At 41.9% G+C, this 14,386-nt stretch overlaps 2 protein-coding genes across 2 annotated transcripts in view; both read left to right on the top strand.

Moving 5' to 3' along the window:
- Positions 1-419: 419 nt before the first annotated feature.
- Positions 420-4,213, top strand: kpna2 (karyopherin alpha 2 (RAG cohort 1, importin alpha 1)). Its single transcript, XM_080446645.1, has 11 exons — positions 420-452; positions 691-794; positions 1,010-1,150; positions 1,278-1,366; positions 1,493-1,761; positions 1,854-1,948; positions 2,213-2,476; positions 2,622-2,855; positions 3,251-3,433; positions 3,620-3,769; positions 3,903-4,213. Exons 2-11 carry the CDS (start codon positions 738-740, stop codon positions 3,990-3,992), a joined length of 1,572 nt encoding a protein of 523 aa, XP_080302771.1. The 5' UTR covers positions 420-452; positions 691-737; the 3' UTR covers positions 3,993-4,213.
- A 2,239-nt stretch (positions 4,214-6,452) lies between these two features.
- The window catches only part of smurf2 (SMAD specific E3 ubiquitin protein ligase 2), a 65,481-nt gene continuing 57,547 nt past the window's right edge, over positions 6,453-14,386 (top strand). The window contains exon 1 of the mRNA XM_080447889.1: positions 6,453-6,853. Coding sequence (XP_080304015.1) covers positions 6,802-6,853 — 52 coding nt within the window. The 5' untranslated portion in view covers positions 6,453-6,801. The remainder of the gene's footprint in view (positions 6,854-14,386) is intronic.

The raw sequence follows: 14,386 nt of genomic DNA, 5'->3' as shown, positions 1-14,386 counted from the left end.
TTAAACAAGTGATTCTCAAACATTTTCAAGTCAAGGACCCCCAAATTAATTTGTATTTGTCTGCGGACCTCCATCTGAAAATTAGTTATGGCAGGGACCCCCATACAAGATTTGTGTTGTTAAAATGTTTTTTTAAATATTCTTTTCTACAAGCTATTTCCGTTCCACAAGCTTGTAGATCGGCTATTTTCAAATGGCCAATGTAATATGTTCTCGCTTCTTTGGAACTTGTTTTCATAGTCCTGGTTGCTTATTTCTCTCTCAAAACCTGTCAACACGGCACTTCCTGTGCATCCTATGATTTTTTGAAAAGCCCAATGAATGGACGGCTTCGGATGCAGCCTTTGAACCGACCAATCAGGACGCGTTGTGGAAGAAATTTAAAGGTCTGTACACTACAGCATTTCCTTCCTCACAACCAAAGACTCTCTCCAAGGGACAGCTTCAGCTTGGTGAGTTCTTGTCGATTATTCCTTTTAACTGTAGAGAAATGTATTGTTCTCCATTTCAGCTCAGAACATTACGTTATTGACTTTAATCAGGTCCAATAATCAATTTGGGCTACGATAAACTAACCTATATCGATAACTTGAAGTTTCACATGGCATGTGGAATTCAATGTAACGTGGTAACGTTACTTGACCTGAGAACACCAAGTGTTGACATAAATATCTTTTATCTTGTGTTTAGAGACGACATTATAAAACCTTTTCACCGTTGAACACGCTGCTTTGGAAATGGCTGAGAACGCTCAACGTCTGAATAAGTTCAAGAACAAGGGGAAGGATACCAATGTGAGTAGCGAATTGAACCTGCAACCGTTGGCTACCATTTATTCGACGTGTTTTGATTAAAAAGACGTTGCTATAGCAGTGTTTTGTTTCAAGTAACTTTGTGAACTCACGTGACGATATTGAATTTGGGTGAAAGTGTTTGACTGTATTCGTGTTGATTTGCAATTTTGCATTACTGTCTAATAATAAAATATTAAATCAAACGTCAAATCCAGGAGCTGAGACGGAGGAGAGTTGAAGTGAACGTTGAACTTCGCAAAGCCAAGAAAGACGACCAGATTTTCAAAAGAAGAAATGTGTCAACTCTCCCAGATGAGGCAACTTCACCTCTTCAAGAGAGAGGCCAAAATTGTCAGGTATCTATTCTATTGATCTTATGAAGACCTATTTTTCTTTTTTACCTGGAACCTTTCCTGGATTCTCAGATAAATGGTTTCAATGAGTAGGCTGTTACAGCACATTGATCTTTGTGACAATTTGCAGCTCACCAGGCAGTGGACAGTTGATGAGATTGTCACTGGAATAAATGGCAATAGCCTTGATGGAAAAGTCCAGGCTACTCAAGCAGCAAGGTAATGTCAAAACACGGAGGTTGCATGCTGTGTAGTCAATTTTTTGTTTTTTTTTGTTTTAAAGAAAAGAACCTGCCCTGATGACTCATTGCAATTCTATGCTTTTCATTTTCCTCCTGAATGTAGGAAGTTGCTGTCACGTGAGCGGCATCCTCCCATTGACTTCATCATCAAAGCTGGTCTGATCCCCAAGTTTGTTGCTTTTCTGGGTCTGGCAGACTCTCCTCCCATCCAGTTTGAAGCTGCCTGGGCTCTGACCAACATCGCCTCCGGGACATCGGAGCAGACAGCTGCTGTCGTGGAGGGAGGAGCCATTCCGGCTTTCATTAACCTTGTCAGCTCCCCCCACCCTCACATCAGTGAGCAGGCTGTCTGGGCCCTTGGAAACATTGCTGGTAATTACTGCAACTGTTTTCTTCTTTTTTTTTTTTTTACCATATCAGTTGAGTTACTGTCAATATTCTCATTTTCTCTCCTTTTTACATAGGCGATGGATCAGCCCTCAGAGACGATGTCATCAAGCATGGAGCTCTGGAACCTCTGCTTAATCTGCTGGCAGTTCCTGAACTTTCTGTGTTTACTGTAAGTAAGCTCTGTACACGTGTGTGTGTGTGTGTGTGTGTGTATATACACGGCCATTCTCAGCTATTTGATAAATGCACAGAATTTGCATCACTGCTTTAATCTATTGCATTGAAGTTTTGAACTCTCACAAAAGAAAAAAAGTCCCATAAATTGCATTAATTCATTCCCCTTGGCTTGCCACTAGATGGCACCCTAACCCAATCCTTGCCACCACACCCAGCAGATATTATACTTAATATTATTGTCTTGATTTCTTTCCAGTCTGGCTACCTGAGAAATGTCACCTGGACGCTGTCAAACCTTTGCCGCAACAAGAACCCCTCCCCACCTGTAGCGGCCATACAGCAGATCCTACCCACTATTGTTCGTCTCCTCCATCATGACGACAAGGAGGTGCTGGCCGATACCTGCTGGGCCTTGTCCTACCTGACTGATGGCTCCAATGACCGCATTGAGATGGTTGTCCAGACTGGTCTCATCCCACGCCTGGTAAAGCTGCTTGGTTCTGGAGAGCTGTCTGTCGTGGTATGTACGAGAACTTCAATTTCTATTTGTGTAGGCCTTGAAAACATGCTTTGATTAAAAAGCATGTCTCTGATGGTGCCATGCTCACCCCATACACCCAGGTTCTTGTATAACCCCCGTCACCTCTCTCCTGTTCTGGCTCCAGACCCCCTCGCTGCGTTCTATCGGCAATATTGTGACCGGTACAGATGAGCAGACTCAGTCGGTGTTGGATGCTGGGGTCTTGCACATGTTCCCCCGGCTCTTGTCCCACCACAAGGCCAACGTCCAGAAGGAGGCGTCATGGACCCTGTCCAACATCACAGCAGGAAGGGACGGCCAAATCCAGGAGGTCATCAATGCAGGCCTAGTCCCTCGCCTGGTTGAAGTACTCAGTAAGGTAAGGAAGTACATTGGTGTTTATTTTTAATTGCTTTCAACCTGGCGTCCTTATTTTGGGTATGTCTACTATAGGTGACATTTTTCACAACATAAAAAAATGGCGCGTCTACAAGCTCGCAGCACATCACGATGCATTTCATTGTGAACCTGAAGTGGTGTTGTCTGTCAAATGCACATGATACACATTTTCCAGAGTCCTTTCGTGTGTGTGTTTACACACACGCTTGATTTGCCCATTATTACATATGTCTCCTAAATGAGGTACATGCAAAATAATACCTGGCAGGCACACCCCAAGTTTTATTGTTCGTAGTTCCTGTCTCTTTAAAATGGCTCTGTTTTATTTATTAATGGTAGATCAGTTTTGCTCATCTTGGACCCCTCTTTTTGCAGGGTGACTACAAGACCCAGAAAGAGGCTGTATGGGCCATTACCAACTTCACCAGTGGGGGCACTGTTGAACAGGTGGTGCACCTTGTTCAGGAAAATGTGCTGGAGCCTCTCCTCAACCTGCTCTCCTCAAAGGACTGTAAAATCGTCCTTGTCATCTTGGACGCCATCACCAATATCTTCCTGGTACGCAGAGTGTCATGACCGAAAGATTGGTGTATTCGTTTTTAGCTCTTCCTTGTGAATTTAGACATTGGTGTCCTTATATACCTGTGCCCTTTGAAGATGGCTGCATTTAGTGCTTACTGCTTATTAAAATGTTGTCTACCCTGGAGGAATTGCAGGAATAACGCGTCTTGTTTATTCCATTAGGCTGGAGAGAAGATTGGTGAATCAGAAAAGCTCTGCCTGATGATTGAAGAATGTGGTGGACTCGACAGGATTGAGTCCCTGCAGTCTCATGAGAACGAGCTGGTCTACAAAGCTTCTCTCAACCTGATCGAGAAATATTTCTCAGGAGAGGTATGTATATCTGGCCTGTTCTGCAATAATTGTATACCGTATACAATAATTGTATAATATTGGTTCTCTTTTGGCTAAAGAATGTTGCAAGTATTTTTCTGCATTAACGAACAAGTAAATGTTTATTTTTCAGGAGGAGGTAGTTGAGTCTGTGGTCCCAGAAACAACAACTGACGGTTATGCATTCCAGATCAGTGACAATCAAAGCACTTTCAATTTCTGAATACCTCTTTTCAACCCTTTTGTATTGTTAAGCAATACTACTGTTTGTCCCTTGTTTATGTGATTCATTCTTTTGTATGTGATTCATTCTTTTGTATGTATTTATGTACAAACTTTTTGGGGGCTTTGTTTTACAATGTGACTGTAAATAAAGGCTTATGACTATGGGCTTCACTTTTCTTTTGGTGTTAAATAAAGCAGGCATTTGATATTGAGAACTCATTGAATTGTTTAATTGGCTGTGAATTAAATGACTGGTTATAATAGGCAATAAAACATGTAAGCATATAATATCTGCATTGTATAAATATCCATATGAGAATCAGGTGTTCACTAAATTCAGCATGAAAAACTTGTCCATGTGATTTTCCTGTGTTAAATAGCTCTATATTCTGAGGAGTCTCTTTAGTAAACCGAATGCATTTTCAGAGTCGGGATACCAATTTTATCCACTCAGGAGCGAGAACTTGCATAGACTACAGGATAAACACTATAAAATTAAGCTGATAAATGGGTACTCTCTCCTGATTGGCTGAAATTTGACAACCCACCTGAGAATGTATTTTCTGAGTGAGAGACATGGAAACCTCTGTTACTGAACAAACACTATAGCAATGATTGCCATCAGAATAGTGCTTTAAACTTTGTTTTAACCCTAAAATATCACTTGCCCTACCGCAAAAGGCTAAGAAAAATATTCAGTATGCTTGTACGGTAAAATCTGCAAGCTCACAACATGTGAGATTGTAAATCTATTTTTGGTGAGATTTTGTGATTGAAAAAGAACGCACAAAGTACAGTGCAATTAATAAGTATAGAGGGTTTAGGTGGTTAAACTGAAGAGAGATTGATAAATTCCAAATATAGTATCTTGCGGCACCCCTGGACTTGCATCACGGCACCCACTTTGAGAAACCGAGGTGTAGCCTATACTGTAGGGGTGTGTGTACAGTATATAGATGTTCCAGGGTGCTATGCAACCTTCAAATCTACATGAAAGTTGTCTCCATATATGATCATGATAGGTTTGTGATGCCCACCATCCACCCGCCCACAAGGCAATATCATGTAAGTAGTGCACAGACCATGCCCCTTGTGAAGTGTACAGGACCAGACCTGGGTTTGAATCTCACACCCGTCTTCTCTCTTTGCCCTTGGTCTTGTGTCTTTACCAATCTATCTGGAAAAAAAAGCATAAACATGCAAGTGAAAATAATGAGAAGCCATTAACATCCTATACATTTTGGATCAAGATGGTAAGAGAAAAAGAAATATTGACGTCAGATGAGTCATTCTTCACTATATTCTATGGGGGGGGGGGGGGGGGGTTGGCATTGTTTGGGTCCACTACAAATAAGCATATTGCATAAACACCTTAGTCCTATGAACATTTCTATCGTGATGGGAGTGGTCTACCGTCTCCTCCAGGATGGCACTGCCCCCATGCACAGGGAAGGGATGCACTAAATGCTTTTATGAAAATACATACCTGCATATATCATGCAGATACGCTATCAGTCACCACCATATCGATGATTGACTCGAACTGAGCATATATCAACAGTAGGACAGACAATTAGTCACAACATTTCGCTGCTTGTAGCTGACTGTATTGCAGTGACAAATAATGGCAAATAAAAACTTGAATTAAGGCGAGGGCGCTCTGACGCAAAATAGACCCTTTGTTCTATAACAATTATCAAAGTAACGAGGGTGTCGCTTCCCAAAAAGAACTGATCTACACGTTAACAATGTTGTTTAGCTTGTAGGTTTGTTCTGTCTGGGAACGCGAACGCGACACTGTCGTACTACGGAGTATAAACGATGCCTTGGCTCTCTTGATGCTGTAGTAGTGCAAGGGTTCCCAAACTTTTCAGGCCGTGCACCCCCCCCCAAAAAAAAAATCATATTTGAACTGGGGACCCACCCAAAATAATCATATTTGAACTGGAGACCCCCCCCCCCCCCCTCCCAAAACAATCATATTTGAACTGCAGGGATACCCCCAAAATAATCATATTTGAACTGGGGACGCCCCCAAAATAATCATATTTGAACTGCATGGGGACCCCACCCTGACAAGCACTTGGAATTGTAGGCATTACATTTAGTTTTACTTGGTTCCACAGATAAGCTTGTAGATCGGCTATTTTCACAATGTTTACCTCTTTCTTAGTAATATTTGACAATTTGGCCAATTTGGTATTAAAAAGGTCTTACAAGTCATTACATTGTAACTTAAGAAATGTGCAGATACCCTGTACACTTTTTTTTTTTTTTTTTTTTAACTTTGGAGTGAGTGAGAAAACAATATTGCACGTTTTTAAAAAAAAACATCTGTGGACCCCCCAAAATCATGTGGGGACCCCCCTGGGGGTCCCAACCCCCAGTTTGGGAACCACTGCTATAGCGAAGCCAGTCAGGGCTGCTCCAACCTCCATACACAGGCACATGAGCAGCACTGAGAGCGAGGACACACACACTCTGTCTGGAGTACAACAAGCCCTTTCTCAAGATGTGAAGGAGGAGAACACTGTGTGCCACCATAAGAAATAAAAACTTTTTTTTTTTTAAATAAATACCTTATGCACAGTTTTTCTTCTTTTTTTTTTGCATTTGTGACTGAGCAAAGTGTGTATCTATCAGCGATTATTATGGCAGTTCTTCTGTCCACATCCGGGCCACATCAATGCCTCCTTGACTCCATTATTGTCTAAAAAACTGGGGGAAGAGGTTGATAAACCTTGTTATTTTTTTAAATGAGATATTTTTGTTTATAGCGCATAACAACAGTTGAGGCTGGAATCAAGATGTCTAATCAAGGGGTTCGGCGGAACGGTCCGGTGAAGCTGCGTTTAACAGGTACGTTTTTTAGCTTAATTTAAATCCCCCTCAAATATGTTTATACCCACACACACACACACAACTAGAGAAGGCTGTTTTCTGTTATTGATGATACTTAATCGCACGTGAACGCTTCGTCGCTCTAAAGGACATTTTTGCGTCATTTTCATCTGAAAAAAGTGTCGACGCGACGCACGTCGACACTTTTTTCACACGAAAGTACGTCGTTTTTTTTTTGCAGCGTGAGCGACGCGCTCGTGCGACGAAGTGTATTATAAAATGAGCATCAAGTCGAGGCTCAGTGTATTTACTGGAATGGATCAGTGTTGCCATGTCGGCTTATTTATAATCGACTTTGGGTTTATTTTTCTGTAAAGTTACTTGTAAAAAAAATGGTAGTTGCTGGTGGTTGTGTTTTTTTGGTCTGGTTTCTAACGTGTACTTGTTTATTTAGAATTGCTTCCACATTTGTATTATTATTATTTAAACCAGTGGTTCTCAAATATTTTCATAAACGTTTTGTGCTCAGGGAGCATTTGTGTTGATAGAATGTTTCAAAAATGTGTTTAATATTTTATTTCCAGAGTTTTTTGAAGATAGCAGATCTCGCGACGCGTTGAGACCTTGTAGATCGGCTATTTTCAAATAGCCGATGCATATATAGTAGGTTTAAAGTGCTCATGAGGCCCAGTTGCTTCTTTTAACCATAATAGGTGCATAATGCATTATTATCTCGTGTTTCTTTCTGCAACGTCGCGTCTCTCTTACAAGTGAGACCTTTCGTTGTTCCCACGCCATTGTTGTTGAAACGCTTAGAATTACGACCCTGGGTACATAAACCATTATATTTGTATGTTCATTTATAATGGTTGCTCTGGGAACTAGTCTGAGCCCTGCATTAACACTCACTGGTCCTGAAATGGCTGTTTATTGTGTTCAATTTGCATTGGCAGTTGTTTGTTGTAACGTTGCTACTAGCCATAGGAAATTAGCCTGTTGTGTGCATATTTCTATGCAAAAAGGCAGTGGCATAAGTGAAATAGAAGCATTCTGAACGATTCTGAATAGTAGTGACTATACTATATAGAGAGCGACAAAGTTGTCTAGCTAACGCTAGCCTAGCGAGACAGCCTCATTCTTCTTTGGCCAGTTGAGATGGACTTTTTGGCTAGTTGAGATGGACTGTCACTGATGGACAGTGACAGATTCTCACAATGTTTCATTTCAAGCCTTGAAATAAATGAGGATGAAATATGCGTTTGGCAAATTTGATTTAGTCTCGGGAAAAAGAGTTGTTATTGTTGGATATTTATTGGGTTCTACATTCCATAAATAACCAGTGGTGGAAGAAGTACTCAGATATTGTACTTAAGTAAAAGTAGCAATACCACAATATAAAAATAATCTATTACAAGTAGTAGGCCTGTGTTCAAAATGTTACTTGAGTGAAAGTACAAAAGTATTGACATCAAAATATGCTAAAAGTACTAAAATGTTTGAAAATAACAGATCTACAAGCTCACAACGCGTTGCCATGCGCTGTGAGCTTGTAGATCGGCTAATTTTAAATAGCCTATGTATAAAATAGGGCTGAAGTGGTTCATATATGTTTTGTAATATTATAATTTATATCTGCAAAGTAACAGGTAACTTAAGTTTTCAAATAATTGTAGTGGAGTAAAAGTACAATATTTTCCTCAGAGATGTTGTGGAGTAAAAGTATTGAAAATTGGAAATACTCCAGTAAAGTAAAAGTACCTCAAAATTGTACTTAAGTAATGTACTTGAGCAAATGTACTTAGTTAATTTACACCACTGTAAATAACTACTGTAGGAAGAGAGATCAAACTTTGATCGGTGTATAGCCTTTCTTGTACTTCTGTAATTGTACCTGCTTGTAAATAAAAAATAAAGTTGATAAAGTTGAACTATCAAGCATTAATGCTGGGGGGCCTCCTGGAACCCCCTCAAGGACATTTGGTGGTCCCTCGACCTCATGTTGACAACCACTGGTCTAGTGCTCACAGGAGGCGGCAACTGCCACTCAGCAGTAATTAATGAATCATAACAGCCTGCTATTCAAGCGAGTTACTGGCATGGATATAGTTGGCTCTTTCACTGTAATTCTTGTAAAACAGTATAACTGGTGGGGAATATTGTAGTAGCAGTGGCAATTCATGCTGGAAAGTGCCCTGTCTGCTTCTGCCAGTAATGAGCATTTCACACCAGTGCTGTCTCATGCACGCACTATACTCTTCACGTTAAGGCTTATGACACATAATTCATAATTTGTTGCAAATGTGAGGTCAGTGTAACAACAGTACTGCAGCTGTGATATGGACTTAGCTTTCTCTTTCCCCTCTCTCTCTATCTGTCTGTCCCTCTGTCTGTGTTGCTTTCTCTTTCTCTGCCTTGGCTCACTTGTTTGGTTTGTACCATTTCAACACAAACAGAGAGACGTTTACATGAGAGGACATTGTTTTGACTGGGAGAGGGGGGATGACAGCTGCCGTGTTTGATGTGCTTCCAGGATCAGGGCAGACGAGAATTCCAGGCCGTTCTATTCACCAGGAAGAGCCAAATGAAATATTTAAGCTAGTGCTGTTTCTGATAGCAATAAGTAGAGGGATGGAGGGAGTTTGGCAGGGAAATTGGGACCCATTTCATATGACAGAAATGCAAGATACAGGCTGGGTAGCTGACTTAGCCAGTGGTTCTCTAACATTTTTATGTTAAGGACCCCTAAATTGATATGTATTTTAACGTGAACACCCATCTTTTTTTCTTCAAATATAGCAGATCTATAAGCTCACAGTGTGTGCATTTTGAGCTTTGAGATCTATTTTTGAATAGCCAAAGTATGAAATAGTTCAAATGGATAAACAGATTTTGATGCTATATTAACCATATTTGCTGGGGACCCCCTGGAACCCCCAAGGATGACTCCAGGGGGTCCCCAGACCCCACTTTGAGAACCAGTAATCTAAGCTGTTTTCCACAGTTGGTGTGTAAATCATGTTTGTGCTCAAGTTCCAACATGACAAGCAAGTTTGTTTTGAGACATTGATTTATATTCCTAAGGAAATTAAATAGTCTGCCATACATGCATGAAGAGATTGTGGACAGACAGGCCAGTTACAGGGTTTCAAAGCCATGTATAGCAGGAGGGCTGCACAGCTTTGAAATTTGCATCCAGCTAATCGTGACTGATCATTGGAGTATCAACACCCTCCTCAAGTCTGTCTGGCTGCTAAAACCTGTGAGAACGCAGAATGATGATCTGTATTGTCGTCTTAGTTCACAAATGACGTCGTCTCTGACTAGAATCACTTGATGGTTTCTGTTCAAGGTTTAAGAATTCTTTATCGTTACATATTATGTACAGGTACATAATAGTAAAAATATTTTGTTCATCATGTTGTATCACTGTTATATCTAAATGGCCGATGCTCATAATTTCCATGCTGTTTTTAATGACTTTTTTGTAACTTGAGTTTTCATGTCGGAAGTCTAGATGAGTCCATTAGTCTTTGAATTAGTCTGTAATTTCAGGTCGAGATGGACTGCAGTAGTCTCCTGGAAGAATGCTAAGAATGCGAGTCCACTGTGGAAAATGGCTAGAGCGGGATCTCTTTATGGTTTTCAGGGAGAGTGACACAATGCAGGTCCCCAGACCTAACGTCATTCCTGCTGGAAAGCCTATAGAAATGAATTTCCACTGAAATACTGTTTGCCCAGCTATTGCTGTGTGGTGTTTGACTTCCTGCCTTTCTGTCTTCTACACATCTGTCTGTTAGTCAGTCAGCTGAACTGAATACATTTTTATGTAGGGGGGTGGGGCGGGGGTGGCTGGGAATTATGTAATGTTGTGCCATGTCATCCATATGCTAGCTTGCTTCTGGCCCATAGTAGAGTGGAACGCAGACCTCTGAGCAGCAGAGGAAGCATAGGAAAGCAGTCTTCTGGTGGTAAAGCCCAAGTGCTCAATTTTAGCTGAAAGCAGGCTCGTATATTCACTGTACACTGTCATTAGGCATTTCTTTGTTCAGCACCAGCAGCTGTATGTGTATACTAGGTCTATTAGATTGTGATGTGGAGAGTAATGGGCCCAGAGAGTGTCATTGCTACATTGTAGCAGCTTGTTGTTATGTGTAGACTAGATGATTTTGACACATTGCTGTTGATGAGTTCGTTTTCTGTAAAGTCCTGAATGATGAGCAGTTACATTCGACCAGTCTGTTTGCACTTGAGGAGCCTCTCCTTTGCTGACAAACCCCCCATATCCATTTGAACCAGATGTTGCAGATGTTTGCCAGCATTTAAACTGGAAAAATATGGCAAGCGAGCCTCTAAAACTAACACTCGGGTGAGAATTGCCCCTTGACTACACAGGACAGGTTTCCATTAAAGTCTACAGCTGATCACCCCTAAATTATGTGACACACAAACAAAGCTAATGGCTTAACACATGATCCAGTGAGTCATAAATTACGCAATTAAGACATGGCTCATTGCTTTATATATTATACGATCAGCCTTAAATTCTGTTACGAAGACATGGCTCATGCCATGATGCTGTGGCCTTTCCAATTGGTCATAAATTCATTGAGACACAGCCGATGCTAAATCACAGAGCCTCAAAAGTTTATTTTTTGATTTGTTCAGCTTATGGTTTGCTCATCTGAATTCTTTGGCCTGATTCAGACTTGAGAAGAGAGCTATCTCAGTGGGATTCCCTCGATTTCCCCGTTAGCATTCCCATCTCTTCCTCACTCACTCTGAGTCACTCCTGTTCTTTCGGACTGTATGCCTCTTCCCCATCAGTCCAAAGAATATTTCACCCCCACCCTTGCTAAGTGAGCTTCCTTTTTGGTTCTGTCTCTATTTCTCTGTCTTTGTCTTTGCCATTCTCTCCTATTTCTCTTTGTCTCTTTATCTCTCTGAATAGTTACAGGTCTTTTGTTCCCCTCTAAGAAAGATCAGCCGCCATTGTAAATGTCATTTGACAACGCTGCAGCAGGTTTCTCTTGCTGAAGAGTCAATGCTGTCATTTTTGATAAAGCGATTGCTAGTGTGCCCGCGCCTTTTCTCTGCTACTTGGAAGATGATGGACTGCTGAATGGACACAGATGCTGTTTCCATGGCCAAACAGACTCATTTTTAAAGACGCGACAACAAGCTGTGGAGGTTAAACATAGGCCCACTCTACAGCCTTGATTGAAATGCTTGGGTCTTTTCTGTTTAGCATGTTCCTCCCTACACACACACACACGCACACGCACACGCACACGCACACACACAGCCTTGCTTGGCCTGTCTTTAGTCTACTGATGAGGGTCTTTCAGTGTGGGATCATGGAAGAAACCCCCACAGCTGGGCAGAGACGGAGGCTGTGGAGGCCCAGAGAGACTTGATGATCAAGAGCGGTTTTAATGTGGTCTGAGCCTGCGCATGGTGCATTCATGTGGCCTCAGTCAGAGCCCTTTTTTTTCTTTACAGAGTGCCTGTATGGAAGTGATTTGGGCTCATCTGGGTGTTCAGACAGGATACATTGTAAATACACAATGATTAGCTACATGTGGGGAACCGTTGACTCTACTTCTTGGTGCACAGACGACGCAACATTTCCACATTCTGCTGCATAGCAAGATGAGAAGGTGAAAACAAACTGATAGCAAAGAGAAAAGTGGGTGGTGGAATTGAAGGGAGGGTTGAAAGAAAGGGCAACATAACGAGCATTATTGCACGTCATTTGTAAATGTTTTCCTTCTTCCCCGCCGAGGGCCTCTCTGATAATTTTGAAATTGTTCCGTCAATGAATTGACTGACTCTGGGCCCGCTCCGCTGTTGGTTCAGCTGCTCTCTTCAACGAGGACAAAGGCTTCTGCGGTCGCTCTGCCCTCAAACCGCTGCCAGCAACAGCTCGCAAGAGACCAGATGTAGCCTAGGGGGAGAGGAAGCGCTCCTCCGATCCGAACACTTGTCTAAATGTCACCCCTGACAGGTGGGGAGCAGAACAGCCCGGTCCAGAACCCCCCCATGCCCTTGTTTCTCCTCCTTTAGAGGTTCCCCTGGAATAACAAAGGGAAGGACTGCAGTCATGTTACTCAGCGGGACTCAAGGTCTCACATGTTGCTCAGACTCTCTGGGCGCTTTAACAATTCAGATACAACTTAATTTTCACATCTTAAGTTTACAGGTGTAAAAGAGATGGTGAAATTCTTTGTTGGACAAGTGCCCATCAATTTGCAGTTTCAAGAAGGGGTAAATAATAGAGAAAGATAGAAACAAGGAAAACAGGTTAGATATGTCAAATATTATGCTGTAAGACGAACAATGTCTAATAAGGTGCATGGATTAAACATATTTTTTTAAAGCGATGAAATAGCAATATAAAATGGCAATAAAATGTGACATCGAATCCTTTGTGCACAGTACCTTGTGCAGGTGAGACCCATTTTGTATTATAACAAGTGTGTCATGTTTGATTAGCGGGTGGCGAGATCGGCTTCTTCCTGCCAAGTTACAGCAGGGAGGATGATTAACTGCTTTTTTTACATGCACTGTCAATAACACTAACTGTGTGCTGCTAACAGACATCGAAAGCCTCTGTGTCTAAATATTCCTCCCGAATTTAGTCCCCTTGAATAGTCACTAGTGCCGCAACAAAGAACATAATCCCGCGCTAGCAACCTGTGAAGACAGACAATTGTGTTTGAGCGCCCCACCAAGCCGGAGGCACTGTGGAGGAATCGGGCATCAGTCTCCACGCTGGTGGGTTAGTACTTTACCTGTGAGCCACCTGGACACACCCATGTTTTTTTTAACGGTTATTTTCATTGCATTCAGACTTTTTAAATAGGGGATAGAGAAAAGACAGGCAGACAGGACGGCCCGTGACAAAGGACACAAATCCCTTTCATGGATGATTCATGGCATGTGTGTCTGTGTTTGGTAGCTCCTTGAGCCACTGGGAAAGCCCTCATCACCATTATGTTTTATCTGTGTGCTAGAGAGGGCATCCAGTGTTAAGCAGATGCTGGACATGAGCAGAGTTGCTCTGAAACCTGCTGTGTGGTCCTGTACATGTACCTCATGGGTCGAGTCGTCCATGCACCACTGGACCCATCCCAGGCTAATCCTATTTTGCGCATGTCATTATGTAGGTGTATGTTCAAAAATAGGCTATTTTCAGAAAATGTTTCACTATTCATTGTACAACGAAGTATTGGACTCAAGTGATTAACACGCAGAGACGCACATCTTAATATTCAAGATGTGTGACTCCCACCTCTAGCTCATCTGCTTGTATATTTCCACTCTTTTCATTTTAATTAATGCGGTCAATCCCGTCTGATGCAAAATTGACTCCAGATTCCTAGACAGTTCTAATTAGTTTGGTGTGATCAGTCACAGTGACTCATATGAGTTTACATCTGGATCGAGTGTCTGCCTGTGACATGCCTGTATTTTAAACCAAGCCTCCTCCCTCGCCTTCCCTTAGTTCGAGCTTGTGCTGGTCGTGTGCCCCTGTTGCAATGTCCACAGACG

Source organism: Gymnoscopelus braueri (genome assembly GCF_963280865.1).
Source record: "Gymnoscopelus braueri genome assembly, chromosome: 13".
NCBI lineage: Eukaryota > Metazoa > Chordata > Actinopteri > Myctophiformes > Myctophidae > Gymnoscopelus > Gymnoscopelus braueri.
The sequence above is the reverse complement of the archived record's forward strand: the minus strand, read 5'-3'. Positions and strand labels throughout refer to the sequence as shown.